General features: G+C 41.0%; 1 protein-coding gene across 1 annotated transcript in view; it reads left to right on the top strand.

Annotated features, from left to right (window-relative positions):
* The first annotated feature begins 318 nt into the window (after nucleotides 1-318).
* The window catches only part of LOC134528861 (trichohyalin), a 40,261-nt gene continuing 28,346 nt past the window's right edge, over nucleotides 319-12,233 (top strand). Inside the window, exons 1-4 of the mRNA XM_063362528.1 lie at nucleotides 319-334; nucleotides 437-545; nucleotides 678-732; nucleotides 3,632-3,775. Coding sequence (XP_063218598.1) covers nucleotides 319-334; nucleotides 437-545; nucleotides 678-732; nucleotides 3,632-3,775 — 324 coding nt within the window. The remainder of the gene's footprint in view (nucleotides 335-436; nucleotides 546-677; nucleotides 733-3,631; nucleotides 3,776-12,233) is intronic.

Raw genomic sequence — 12,233 nt, 5'->3', positions numbered from 1 at the left:
GTGGCGTTCGCCCGTTACGTCTCCACCAGCGTCAGAAGAGAGACACTAAGTCAATGAAACGTCATACGAGCTCGTGTGACGCAATATAAACGGACCCGGGATAAGTGAATTCAATAGTTTCCTGGGCTGTATTAGAATGTTCTGGCAACGAGTATATAAGGCCGCCGAGTACGCGACCAGACACTCAGTCCATCGGGAGTCACCGGGAGACGTTCATCGACGATCAAAGATGCCAGAAGTCAGCCGAGGCCATCCTGACGCCACCACAGATAAGTGGTGACAAGGCGCTGGTCGTCAGGACTGTTGCCATGGGGAGACATGTCGGACGGCGGCAGTAAGTAGTTTTTCAGGGACTCGCCCGTGGGTAACGCTAACGGGTTGGAGTTCTCCATCAACGAGTAGCAACTTGCTGGGCGAGTTGACGTCCGAAAACGAGGAACGTCCAACGTCGCCAACGAAGCGATCGTCTACACCACGACGAGAGTAATTGGCTCGACTCCGCCAGGGACCATCAGCCACTCGCCGGACGAGTTGACGGCTGCAAGGCGAGTGAACTGCGTGGCAAGCAACACGCGACTGAGGGTCCGGATTGGAGTGACTACTCGCTGGGCGAGTAGAGGTACCCCAACTCCAAAGGGAATCATCATGACAACTGGGATTTGCTGGTTGGACTTCAGTTCCACGGCCGCCCACTCGCTGGGCGAGTACCATCCGGCCGAAACCGAGAAGCAGGCGAGTGTACGGCTCCCGTAGAAGCGGTGGAGCGGCGGACGAGTCAGCAGGCGCGCTGTTCGTCCCTGGGAGGCCGTCACAAGCCCGGCGCCCTTGGAGAGACTGCTCGAGACAGACGAATAGCTTCTTCAGTAAAAGAGCCGCGTCACTCTGCGGCGGGTGTAGGACTCGTTCCTCCGGCTTGGATTTTATCAACATTCATATTCACTGGAGACTGTTGCTGAACTGAGCCAAGATAAACTTTACGTAATCAGTAAAGACCAGAAAAATTCACGGTTTCGTTTAACTTCAGGATAGACCACACGGTCTTCTGTATACTCGGACAAATAATGCCAGTTCATTGGCTGCTGACTTTGTGAGTTGTCTCAACGGGGTTGCTGTGATTCGATAAGTTTTTGGGTTAATTATTTCCCTTGTTTTGTGAATGCTGTGTGTTATAAATGATAATAAATTGTGCTTCTCATATCGGACCACCCGTGTTCCCTAAAACCCGGCGGCTGTGTAGTCCGGGGCAACAACACACAGACCACCACAACGTTGCAATGCAATTTGGTGTTCTGTAGGCCTGCGCCACGGCCATATAGAAAGGTCATTCTCCGTCCGCTTAGTGAAGCTCGCGGTGGCCTCCTGGTAGTAGTGGAACCAATCATTAACACTGACTTAAATCAAAGTTTCGTATGAAAGTGGGCATATTTGTTTTAAAACACTGTTTCGATTTAAACTTCGGTTACAGTTTAGGTTTGTTTTTTAAATTTATTTGGAAGCCTTGTAGGGGTTAAAAGCATAGCAATAACTTAACTTTTCCGCAGTTGTCAGTTAAAACTTGGAGTGTTGAGAATGCAAATCCCAAACAAACTGGGATCTCACATGTTTTAAATGTTAATTGCGTATTTAAATCAAGAATATTAATTTGCTATACATTTTATTCTTCAAGTAAGTGTAATTCTGTAAAATGTGATTTATTTTAGATACAATATTTATTTTTAATGTTAGTAAGAGGAAATTAGTTTTGTTTTGTCATAACTTAAGGCCAATATATAATCATCTTAATTTTAGCGTATATATTCAAAATATTTGTTTACATATTTTAAAATTTTAGGCTAAATAATTAATTGAAAATATTATCGTATTTGAATGAATGCTATAGGTATCTTATATTGTGTCATTTTCATGTTGCGCGATGTGCTCAGAATGTGATTTTTAAATTAAAATTAATTTTGAGCCATAGCTTGATTATATTAGAATAATTTCATTTTCACATACCTCGAGACCGGAAAAATTCGCGGATTCATTTCGCAATGGGCTGAAATTCAAATATATATATACCTTTAGGTTGCTTTTGCTATTGGCTCACTGTTTATCTGGACGATTCTTGGCTAGTGAGAAATCCTCAACCAAAAAAGTATCGAATCACAGGCAAACCAGTTAAGATGACTTATAAGTCAGCAGCCAACAAACAAACTGGCGTTATTTACCCGATTATTCAGAGGACTGTGTAGTACACCCTGAAGGTCATCGAAATCGCTAATTTTTCTAGTTCCTACACATATAGTTGCTGCAAAATTTTCACTAATATTATGCTTATAAGAAAACCTAACACATGTGGTAGATTATTTTGCAAAGACGTTATACACAAATCGTAATATAGATTTATTAGAAACAATAATGAACCCAAAAAAAATTGATTTAATATTTAAGGTTTAGCAGAAAAAATGACGGTTATGAACCGTAGTCTTCATTACAACCAGTTGCAATACAAGAGCGAGGCATTCTCTATCAGTCTATCACCAATTCAGGTTAAATAACAAATGCTGAGAAATTTTAACGCATTGGTACAGGTTATATAATTATCAGGCAACCAAAGGAATGAAAAAATAATAATCTGGAAAAAATTTCAAAACTTGAGAAGGAATTAGCAATTCCAATAATATTATATAATATAATATGATATAATATACGAAACTCCTATTTAACACAATGCTAATAACGGGCTGAACTGCTACTAGCGCCGTTTGTTCGCAGGCCGCCGCTAGCTTCACTAAGCCGACGAGACACGCCAAGGCAAAGGATAGGAACTTGCCAGACCTATCTATATGACCGTGGCCTATGCTTTATTTACGAAAAGTTTCAGAATGAACTTTACAAGAGCTGCAAACCAATTTCCATGCTCGAGCTGCCATGGAAGCATTGCTTTCGTGTAATTGCATACAACAACCGTGGATTATGTAACATTTCAGGTTTCCAAAATTTACCGAAATAGATCATCTCTTATCAGAATGTTGTAATATACTGGTCGGATAATAATACTATGTATTAGTATAACCATTAAAATGCAATTATTTTATAACATATTTGGTTATAATTTTAATATTTGATTTTAGAATTATATTTTAGATTGGTAAGAATATTACTAAAACAGAGTTTAAAATTATCAAATTTTGTTCACTGGACGTAAAGTAACAGAATAAATAAAAACTGGATAATGCCAATTAATGTTAATAAAATAAGTTAATTTATACTCAGCAATAAATTCAGTATTCGCCATTGAACTAAAAATAGAGCTTTTAGAAATTCCCTGAATTATAGTTATTTAAAAAAAAAAGCTATTTAAAATATTTGTTTTAGTATTTAAACCTAAACGTTATACCGAGTGTAACCAAATTCAAAACTCAGAATTATATGGATGTCATATGGGAAAAAAAAATCTAGATATTCCAGACATGTTTAAAACAAAATAAACATAGTTTGGAAAATGATAATTAAAATATTTTATAACGTAAATGAAAATAAAATAATTACTTGTTAATATATTAACCGTATTCGTTTACAATTTTTCTTAATGTGCGGCCACCTGCGTCAGTAAAAGCTCCGGCGATTAACCTGGAGTCCCGTGCGCCAGGCTGTCAAGGTCCCCGCGCAAGATCGTCAAATGGGGCGAGGTCGGCGGAACGAGGAGGAGGCCGCGGACAATCCATGGCTCGCCGAAGCTGCGGTTCGCATGGCCTCGGACGTCACGAGAGAAATGAGGTGTCTCGCCGTCACGGTAAACCACGACTGACGTCGAATATCAGGAGGATAGTCTTCGAGATGAGATGCTCAGTCAAATTGTCTGCGAACCTCAGGCACAGGTCACCACTGAGTGTAGACCAGAAAAAATTTGCGGATTCGTTTCGCGATAGGCAAAAATTCAAATAAATGTGCCTTTGCGCTGATTCTGTCATTGGTTGTCAGTTCATCTGGAGAATTCTGGGCCACTGAGAGACCATCAACCAAAGAATAATCGAATCACAGGATAACCAGTCGAGACATCTCACAAGTCTGCAGCCGAGTAAGCAGAGGATTGTGGAAGCGAGCATAGAGTATAATGAACCCGCGAAATTTTCCAGTCCCTACCACTGAGACGTAGAGTACCTACCACCGACCCGCCCTTCGGAAAACTGTGCGTTTATTATTGGAGTGGTCAGTTGGTCGAATTACTGGCATCCCGCTAAAACGGCCCGAGTTCGCTTCCCGCCGGGTACCTAGCAAGTGGGGAAACATGGAAGACGTTTCCGCACGCCGGCAGGTTTTCTCAGGGTACTCCCGTAACCCCCACTCGTTCATCCTGTCAGCTGCTCCATCAGCATCTCAGCACCCTTCATCGTCTCCAATGACTTCGCTGTCGAAGAAATGTTAAGCTCCATACATTTCGTTTCAGTTACTTTCTTGGCGTGTGATTGGACTATTGCCCACAGCTACTCGGTTGTGTGAATACCACGTGGTTGAATTAAAAAATAGCGATTTTTAAAAAATAATTTTTTAATATTGTCGTGTACTCCTGGAACTGTTAATTGTTTAGAACTAACAACTGTCTCATTTGTCAACAATCTATATTTGTTGTGGCCGCCAAAACATGAGTTATAAAACCGTATCTTCGGATCAATGCAACTATTTTATTCCAAGTTGTAGTTACTGAATACATGATGATTTTTAGTCTCTCTTCAAGACTCCTAGAAGAACGAGAGTTTCCATTATGTGAAATCGGTATTCCATGGGTAGAAGACAAGAAAAAATCGCGTTTATTGTCTTTTACACTTGATTGGAATTTTTATTAGTTCGTGGACACTTTTACACCCACTTAAGGACAAACTAATAAAAATTAAATAACTCAATAAAATTTATACCATCATATACAATTAGAACAGAAGTCAAAATATGGCTGCAAACACATTGACTGGTTTGCATACAGGTGAGTGGAATTCAGACTGACACCAGAAATTAACGTAGTTTTTGTAGGTTTCATTTCACTCCAGGCTAGTCTCAATAATTAATAGGGACCGGAAACATTCTTGGATTTTTTCGCTTTACGCTAGAAACCAAACACATACACAACCTTTCATATATCTTCTGTGATTGGCTCACAGTTTATCTGAAGGATTTTGAGCCAATGAAAAACCTTCATCGAAAGAAGAATTGAATCGGAAGCATACAAATTCTCACAAGTCAGTAGCCAATGAGCATGTGGTATTTGCTCGAGTATGTAGGGGATCGTGTAGTCTATCCTAGAGGTCACTGAAACCGTGAATTCTCCCTGCCTATATTTATTAAAAATAAAAACTTTTCAGGCTGCTCAGTGGTCGATTACAAAGTTACATCCTTTGGTGGGTTACATGTGATTGGGTAACCACTTCTTCTCCTCTCGTATAACTGGATGATGGTCGTCAAGAGCGTGTCAACAACACGGCAGGCCAATCATTAGGGACTGGGAAATTTCGTCGATTGAATGACCTCCAAAATAGACTCCACGACCATTAGCAGACTTGGCTGCTGACTCGTGAGGCGTCTCAACTGTGGAACTTGAGATCAGAGTCCTCCTGATCAACAGTGAACCAATGGTATAAGCAGCACAAACTTATAATTAGAGACTGGAAAAATTCGCGGTTTCAGTGACCTCTAGGATAGACTCCACGATTCCCTACATACTCGGGCAAATGCCACATACTCATTGGTTAATGACTTGTGAGGCCTGTCAACTGGGATACTTCCGATTGTATACTTCTTTGGTTGGTGGTTTTTCATTGGCTCAAAGTCCTTCAGATAAACTGTGAGCCAATCATAGAAGCAATATGAAGATACATTTTTTTTTTGGATTCTAGCATGGCGTGAAATGATTCCGCGAATTTTTCCGGTCTCTACTTATAATAAAATTGAATTTTGCCATATCCCGAAATTAATCCGGTCTTCGTGCTTCGGGAGTACCTGGCTAACCAAAAAAAATCCTCGGAATATTCGTGGCTCTTCGCTACAGTAGCTTCTCGGTGTTAGATGCTAGAATTTCCGTTAGTAGGTAGTGGTAGATTTAGACGCGCGGCCTTCTGAAGCAGAAGGTGAGCGCTTGGCGGTGACATCTCCCGACCGCATCACGACCTCAACGCCTCGATTCATTCCCCTCCTTACCAGGGAACTCCGTGGCCGCGGCAGCTAGGGCGCCCCGGACCCTGGCTCGGCACCGCACACTCAACCACCCCTGTTGTGGCTGCGCGCTGGCGTCTGATCCAACACCAGGGAAGTCTGTCCATTACCAGAGATAACTTACAGCCCAAACACGTTTATCTTCTCGATGCTTCATTTATTGAGCCACTGTCTATCTGGAGGACTCTGAGCCAATGAAAAAAAAAAACTCAACAAAATAAACAACGAAACACGAACATCCTAGTTAACAGGTTTTATGAGTCATACATAGAGAATTGTGGATACTATTATAGAGGTTATTGAAACTGCAAATTTTTAAAGTCCCTAACTATTACTAAGGGACTGAAAAAATTCGTCATTTCGATGACCTTCAGGATGTACTAAAAGGTCGTCTGCATATTCGGGTAAATACGCCAGTTCGTTGGCGGATTCATTTGGCCGAAGGTAGAATGCAAATATTCTTACTTGTGCACTGTGTTCACGACTGGACCACAGTTGTTTGGACACGCTCGATCCACCACCGCGAGCCAACGATGCCCAGCTAGGGGAGACGTAAGTGAATCAGGTGGTGTCAATGAGTGAAAACGTAGGGTTCAGCCAGCGTTTGCAATGTAAGCGGAAAAAAAAAAAGTGTTTATTTACGACATCACATTAGAAACATCTAACATTACCAGTGTTTCTCTACTATATTATGCATGTATTATACATATAAACCTTCCTCTTGAATCATTCTATCTATTAAAAAAAACCGAATCAAAATCCGTTGCGTAGTTTTAAAGATCTAAGCATAATTACATGGGGACAGACAGACAGCGGGAAGCGACTTTGTTTTATACTATGTAGTGATATTGCATTTTTCAATTTTTTTTTTCGGGAATCCCATGGCTTCATAACTCTGTCTGCTGACAACGTATCCCATCCTACATATAGGCAAACCAAGATGGCCAATTCATGAAAGATTGAATGATTCTCTAAGTGGGCCCCGGCTGGCCATTACTGCTATAGTCCGTCAGTCGGGCTCCAGTCCTGTTGCTATACTGTAAGGATGAATGAGTGCAATTGTGTTGCTTTATTTAATTTTAGAATAAGTTGGTGATCAAGAAATTCTTTTGCATCTCTGTGAGGGAATATCTGATTTACCAAATAAGGATTGAGAAAGGTTGTTTTGAACATCTAATCAACCGGCACTTGTTAAAAGGTGACAAGGTGACGAGGCATTTCTATCAAAACCGAACACGATGAATCCCTTCTCTAATAGAATTGCAAGTAATGGCAGTGAGAAATTATATTTTTGAGTTACCGTTTTTCTCGAGCTCGTAGAGTTTCTGAAAATTTATTAGCTGTGGTAAGTCAAATATTTCGCATATTTGAGGTTCGCCAGAAACGACTGATATTTTGTTAATTATTGTTCTCTGTTTATACAATTCACTGGGAGATGCATTCCTAGAAACAAATAAACAAACATCACTATTTACTTAACTGAAATTAACCACTGCCAACTAAAATTTTTGGATCATTAGCAAGGGTTACCAGTTGTGCACTTACTGATGAGTTTTCTGTGATAGGTTCCTCCACAGAGTACAACAACCGAGCATCGGCAGGGGAAACACCCTGTCAAGGATATCTCGTTACTAGAACTAAGAAGGCTTTTAACTTCCTAGCCTATTTGGCTGTTTTCAAAGCAATTGCGTATACTTTTAGAAATTGAACTTGTTTAATATACCTATAGAGACCTGGAAAATTCGCGGATTCATTTCGCGTTACGCTAGAATCCAAAAACAATTATATTCATATTGCTTCTATGATTGGCTCACGGGTTTTCTGAAGGACTTTGAGCCAATGAAAAACCACCAACCAAAGCAGTATACAATCGGAAGCATCCTAGTTGACAGGCCTCACAAGTCAGTGGCCAATGAGCTTTTGGCATTTGCCCGAGTATGTATGGGATCGTCGAGTCTATCCTAGATGTCATTGAAGCAGCGAATTTTTCCAGTCTATAGAATATACATTATCGGTTTTTGATTTTCACTTTGTATACTGTGTATTGTTTATATAATAAATAATATTCATAAATTATTACAAATTTATTTAACGGTTAAAACAGTTCTTCAAACTTTCTTCTACACTGGACATTAAATTTTGTATTAAACTTATTCAAAGTTAAAACTAAATATAATTGAGTTAAGGGGAAAATAAATAGCACTAAAAAAATAGGAAGAACAAAAATAGAACGGTAACAACTCACAGTGGTTGAATTTTGAGTAAAATTAACGTATTTATAAACTTCTATATATTCATAATTATTAAATAGATTCACAATATTATATAATTCTTAAAAGGTAAAATAACACAGATATTTTTTTCATGGTCCATCCCCGGAAAATCTGGCCTCTACTGTTTATCAATTTATGAATCCACTTTGTTATTCATTATTATTATTATTAATATTATTATTATTATAAGAAACAGTTAAAAAAAAATTATAAATAACAATGTTACGAACGCGAGAGATAAGACCGCGATGCGGGCCAGGTTCGGAGCTGGCTGGGGTCCACGCACGGCCACTGACGTCACGCACCGTCCATTGACGTGAGGCATGCCACGCATGACTCGACGGATTACAAGGGTCCTCGCTACCCACACCCCTCCGCTCCCCGCGCACCATCCCACCACGGGCTATTGTCACCTTTAGCGGCCTGGGGATTCCGGACTTACAGAGGCCACCGCGAGGAGTGGCGTAAATGAGCGTCGCTGTTCTGGGTGTTTCGGGAGTTTGTTTGGCCCGGGATGACGCGACATGTACAGACGCTCTCGTCCCTTCGAGAAGGACGCCACAGGTATATAAGCGACGACGCCGACCTCCGCGAGAGATCCGAGGGTTCGGAGAGTTCTGAGAGTAGGAGAGTGTCTCCCCCTTGGAGAGTGATACTGGCGATACCCATGCGATCAGCGAGAGGTGAAGAGGGCAAGTGGCCCTTGGTGAGCGAACCGGACCTATCGGGAGGCGATACCTGAGAGAAGGCCTGGCGAGCCAGTCGGGTGCGACGAGCGACAGTTGAGGACTGTGCTTCGACGCGGCGTGGCTGAGTGTGCGAAGTAAACCGACAGAGGCTGACAGAAGAGCGAGCCACTGTCGAGCCAAGCACCAGTGGAAAGTGTTAATGTTTCAATGATCAGTGCAAGGCTGATTGTTGTGGACAGAAATCTTGATTGCAGTAATTAAATTTATAGTGTAGACATTAGTAATAAATAATATTGTACGTTTTAATTGGGCTATCCCTTACGAACCCAGTTTTTCCCCCCACTTTATATTTGCAACAAATTGAATAAGCTTTACAAAACTTAAAAATCACGAATTGTTATTGGTTTAGGTAGGTGCAGGGTGACTTAATCTTTAATATTCCAGCATAAAATAATATGGTCACCGCTTGAAGTCCAATAGAGGCGCGTTACCGACGAGAAGACTGCACGCCATTTCAGTGCCTGGCGCGTAGAGGCCGTGAGGCGTGTGATGAGCGAGCCAATGTCGCCCTTAGCACCCCAGCGCCTTCAGAGCTCGTTCGTCTAGCTAGGCGTCTAGCATGGATGCGTGTGTATATAAATGTGTGTATATGATGAATGATGTTGTCGTCTTCAGAAGCGAGAAGTTTGGCAACGCCGCCACAGACACGTGCGCGCGGCGACAGTCGGTTGCCATTTAGCGGCTGACGAGCGAAGCGCTAGCCACGGAGATTATTCTTCTTCTTCTTCTTTCTCTTGTTATTCTTGTTCCTCCACCGGCAACCTTGGCCACAGAAAAATGCGCGCGTGAAAGCGACGCGCTGCGGGGAAGAAGAGCCGTTACAGAGCCCGGCCGCAAATGTTTGAGCGGCCTTGAGGAGGCTGTGATCTCTTCTCCCGGATAGGTCCCTTCTCCCCCACTCTTTCTCCCCCTCCCACCATCTAGCGGTCGTGGTGCGGGGCCGTTTTGAATTATGGCCTCACCGTAACCGATTTTTGGTTACATTGCTAAACATGCAATGGAAGGCCGCCTGGCTAGGACACGAAACAGCGCGCAGAGTCCCGGGTGTTAGAGCGCTATTTGCAAACCGCTCGAAGATCTATTGATAGGAACTGAAAAAATTCGCAGGTTCATTGACCTCCAGGATAGACTCCACGATCCTCTGTATACAAGGGCAAACTTCACCTGTACATTGACTGCCAACCTGCGAGGCGTCTCAAATGGGTAACTTGTAATTCGATAGTTCTTTGGTCGAGGGTCTCTGATAGTCCAATATCCCTCAAGATAAACAGTTAACCAATAACAGAAGAAGCACAAACTTATAATTATTTGAATATAACCATAAAACGAAAATAAATCCGCAAATGTTTCCTGTTTCTGTCTATTGACAATGTGTAGAGACCTGCAAAATTCGCGGTTTCGATGGCCTTCAAGATAGACTGCACATACCCCTGTACACTCGGGCAAATAACGCAAGTTCATTGGCTGCCGACTTGTAAGTCGTCTCAGCTGGTTTGTCTGTGATTCGATCCTTCTTTGGTTGAGGGTTTATAACTGTTGAGATTCGTCCAGACCAGTGGCGTAGCCAGGATTTGTGTATGGGGGGTGTTATGCATGCCCCCCCCCCCTACCGTATTAAAGCCGGGGGTCCGGGGGTCCTCCCCCGGAAAAATTTGGATTTTAAGGTGTAAAATAGTGATATTTTAGCAGTTTTCGGTACTTAAATTTAAATATTGTAATGGTAAAAATTTTATTAATTTTAATATGAAATTTGTTTGAGTGATTAATAAGAAATTAATTAATGATTTGGTGCTAAGGGGGGGGGGGTTGAACCCCTAAAACCCCCCCTGGCTACGCCCCTGGTCCAGATGAACAGTGAGCCAATAGCAAAATTATCTAAGAGGTATATGTGTTTGAATTCTAGTTTATCACCGAATGAATCCGCGAATTTTGCAGGTCTCTAACAATGTGTGATTACGTAATTACGAATAAGCATCTAAGAGCCATTATACTTTTCTATACTCGTTTCGTACATAGTTCTATCTTTAACAGGTATTTTTTGTCCAGTGAAAAAGTCTAAAACGGATATTTACATGTACGTTTTTGGATATGAAAAATCTTAAACCATTTATTTTATCCTCGCCGGGTTCGAACCGAGGATTTGCAGCTCCATGACGTAAGTGCTTTTTTAGTTAAAATTTGTTCAGTTAATTTTTTTTATTAAAATTATTTCTTCCCATTTTTGTTGCTAAATAATTACGAATTTCCAATACGGTGACGATGACAACATGATCTAAGATGCCGGAATGTTTTTTATTAAAATATTTTTTTTGAATTTATTTTTATTTTAAAATAAATTTCCTATTTCCTAGCATAAAAAATACTGATAATCAAGATGGCGGCCATAACGATTAATGCACTGGTTACATAACAATTTAAAATGGCGGCCATGGCATCCTAATGGTCGAGGTCATGACCTCAGAGTCTTATGGCGGCTAGATTTTAGGACTCTTAAGCTGTTTTTAGGAATTTCCAAGCGATTGGCATTTTTGATGACTAAAACGGGATTTTTTCCTTCAAAACGGCCTCGAAATAGATAATTTTTTTTAATTTTCGATTTTTTGAGAGTTTTTGCATTATTTGTTTCCTAAAAACTGTAAGTTTTGGTGGGTGAATTTTGGGCAAAGTTTGGAAAATTTTGAGTAATTTTTTGGCAAATTTTTAAATCAAGGTAAAGGTAAAATGTCAAAGTCATTCAAGATGGCCGTCGTGACGTCACAATCCAATATGGCGGACATTGGCATCACCACCACCACCACAGCCTGAAGCCTGTCCTCGGACCAGCTATTCTATACTACCATTATATATAATTGATTTTGTGAGCATGTTTTAGTAAAATTATGTTAAAATTTATTTAGAGTACGAAAGTACTTTATCTGATTTAGATAGACATTTTTCTCTACCACATCAACTGTAGTTTTGTGAGTTATAATTTAAAATTACTTCAGTAACTATTTTTAGTTTTATGTCTGGCTCTGAGGGAGCGTTC

This window comes from Bacillus rossius, chromosome 2 (genome assembly GCF_032445375.1).
Source record: "Bacillus rossius redtenbacheri isolate Brsri chromosome 2, Brsri_v3, whole genome shotgun sequence".
In the NCBI taxonomy this organism is placed as follows: Eukaryota; Metazoa; Arthropoda; class Insecta; order Phasmatodea; family Bacillidae; genus Bacillus; species Bacillus rossius.
This window is presented reverse-complemented; position numbering and strand designations above follow the sequence as displayed.